This window comes from Gekko japonicus, unplaced genomic scaffold (genome assembly GCF_001447785.1).
Source record: "Gekko japonicus isolate JY-2015 unplaced genomic scaffold, Gekko_japonicus_V1.1 scaffold3416, whole genome shotgun sequence".
NCBI classification, from domain to species: Eukaryota; Metazoa; Chordata; class Lepidosauria; order Squamata; family Gekkonidae; genus Gekko; species Gekko japonicus.
Genome location: NW_015162581.1, coordinates 123,818 through 126,082, shown reverse-complemented (window position 1 = coordinate 126,082; position 2,265 = coordinate 123,818). Strand labels below are relative to the sequence as shown.

The following is a 2,265-nucleotide window of genomic DNA, read 5'->3' as shown; positions in this document are numbered from 1 at the left end:
GGGAAGGGAAAGGAGTTTGTAAGCCGCTCTGAGACACCTTTGGGTAGTGAAGGGAGAACTGGATTTGATTCCCCACTCCTCCACTTGCACCTGGCTGGATGAACTTGGGCAAACCATAGTTCTGATAAGAGCTGTCCTTGAAAAAGATCAGTTTCTGTCAAGAGCTCTCTCAGCCCCACCTACCTCACAAGGTGTCTGTTGTGGGGAGGCGAAGGAGTTTGTAAGCTGGTCTGAGACACCTTTGGGTAGTGAAGGGCGGGGTATAAATCCAATCTCTTCTTCTTCTAGCATGAAAATTTTTACAAGACGATCTCTGTTGTCAGATCATGATAATTCATATATATACTGCAGACATAAACAACATTTTCGAGAGTTTTGTTTGTGTAGATGTAAAATTTTTGGCAACTCTTAATATGCTATAGGAGCTTCAGTGGCTCAAGTGGTTAAGACGCTGAACTGCAGGCTGTGGAAGGTCGGTAGTTCAGCAGTTCGAGACCCGAGTGTGCCGCATGACGGAGTGAGCTCCCGTCTCTAGTTCCAGCTCCTGCTAACCTAGCAGTTCGAAAGCAAGAAATTGCAAGTAGATAAATAGGGACCACTTCGGTGGGAAGGTCACAGCGTTCCGTGCGCCTCGGTGTTTAGTCATGCCGGCCACATGACCACGGAAGCGTCTTCGGACAGCGCTGGCTCTTCGGCTTTGAAACGGAGATGAGCACCGCAACCCTAGAGTCGGATTCGACTGGCTTTCGAGCAAGGGAACCCTTACCTTTACCTTTAATATGCTATGGCGTTAATGATAGAGCATTATTAAAGAGTTCCCTGTTTTCCGTGTGACAGAGTTTGGCATAATATCCAGGCATGGTGGTAGTCCTGCCTCCCGTGACAGTATGAGATAACTTCTGACCCAAGACTCTATTTTATCAACGTTTAAACATGTTCTGCCTTCTGGAAATTTCACATCTCTAGTCCTTACCACCACCGTAACAGCCACCGAAAGTGGGTGGTGAAAAAGACCATTCGTCAACACTGTCTGTTTTGGGGTTTGATGGAGAATGAGGAGCCTCTGTACCGGTGTTGACGATAAGAAACGGGGTGGGGTTTTTTTTTGCTGATTTGAGTGCCTCAAAACCTGGTGCCCGCCCTGAATGAAAGCACTGCTTTAACTGTTCCAGGTTGCTGTAGGCCATTCAATGGATGCCTTTGAACAGAGACCTGTACCCAGCTTTCCCATGTTGAAATCTAGCATTCTAGCCTCCATGTCACTGACTCTGCTTACCTGCCTGATGCCTGTGACCTGCCCCAAATTCCTTTGCTTGCCTGCCCCCCCCACCGCTTTCTCTGTCTAGGTTTCCTGAATCCAGAACCTCCCCCCCCTTCCCAGTAAGCCTCCCGACAGTTGTCAGTTTTGATTGAAACATGCTTGAGTACAGCTGCTGATGGGGGTCATCCAGGGGGCTCTAACTGTAAATGTTGTTTGATTCAGGGTCAGACTCATCTGAAGATCTCTTCCGGAAGACAAGCACGGTCAGGTGGTGAGTAAAGACATCCATCCCTGTTGCCAGCAACGTCTTGGCTAGGAACATTTCTCCTCTCCCCTGTTGGGGCCCCAGAGGAAAACCAGGTGCTCTGGAAAAGATCCTGTAGAGCTTAGCATTGCCAGTGTGGCCCTATGGATCAGTGAACCGCAGCTGTGCAGTGTAGGTGGGGGGGAACCTCATGCCTAGTGAGAAACGGAGCTTCCCCTTGTTGTTGTTCAGTCGCACAGTCGAGTTCAGCTCTTTGCGACCCCATGGACCAGATCACGCCATGCCTTCCGGTCTTCCGCCGTCCTCTGAAGTTGGCTCAACTTCATGTTCGTTGCATCTATGACACTGTCTAACCATCTCATCCTTTGCCGTCCCCGTCTTCTTTGACCTTCAATCTTTCCCAGCATCAGGGTCTTCTCCAGTGAGTGCTCCCTTCTCATTTGGTGGCCAAAGTATTTGAGCTTCAGTTTCATTATCTGGCCTTCCAGGGAACAGTCAGGGTTGATTTCTTTGAGGATTGACTGATTTGATCTCCTTGCAGTCCAAGGGACTATCTTCTCCAGCAGCACCATAATTCAAAAGAATCTATTATTCGGCGTCAGTCTTCCTTATGGTCCAACTCTTGCAGCCATACATTACTACTGGGAATACCATTGCTTTGACCATGCAGACTTTTGTTGGCAGGGTGATGTCTCTACTTTTTATCATGCTGTTTAGGTTCGCCATCGCTTTCCTCCCA

At 48.6% G+C, this 2,265-nt stretch overlaps 1 protein-coding gene across 1 annotated transcript in view; it reads left to right on the top strand.

Moving 5' to 3' along the window:
• Positions 1–1,384, top strand: part of BRCA1 (breast cancer 1) — a 21,437-nt gene extending 20,053 nt beyond the window's left edge. The window contains exon 6 of the mRNA XM_015406451.1: positions 1,347–1,384. Within this exon, the coding sequence (XP_015261937.1) occupies positions 1,347–1,384 (38 nt within the window). The remainder of the gene's footprint in view (positions 1–1,346) is intronic.
• Positions 1,385–2,265: the final 881 nt, after the last annotated feature.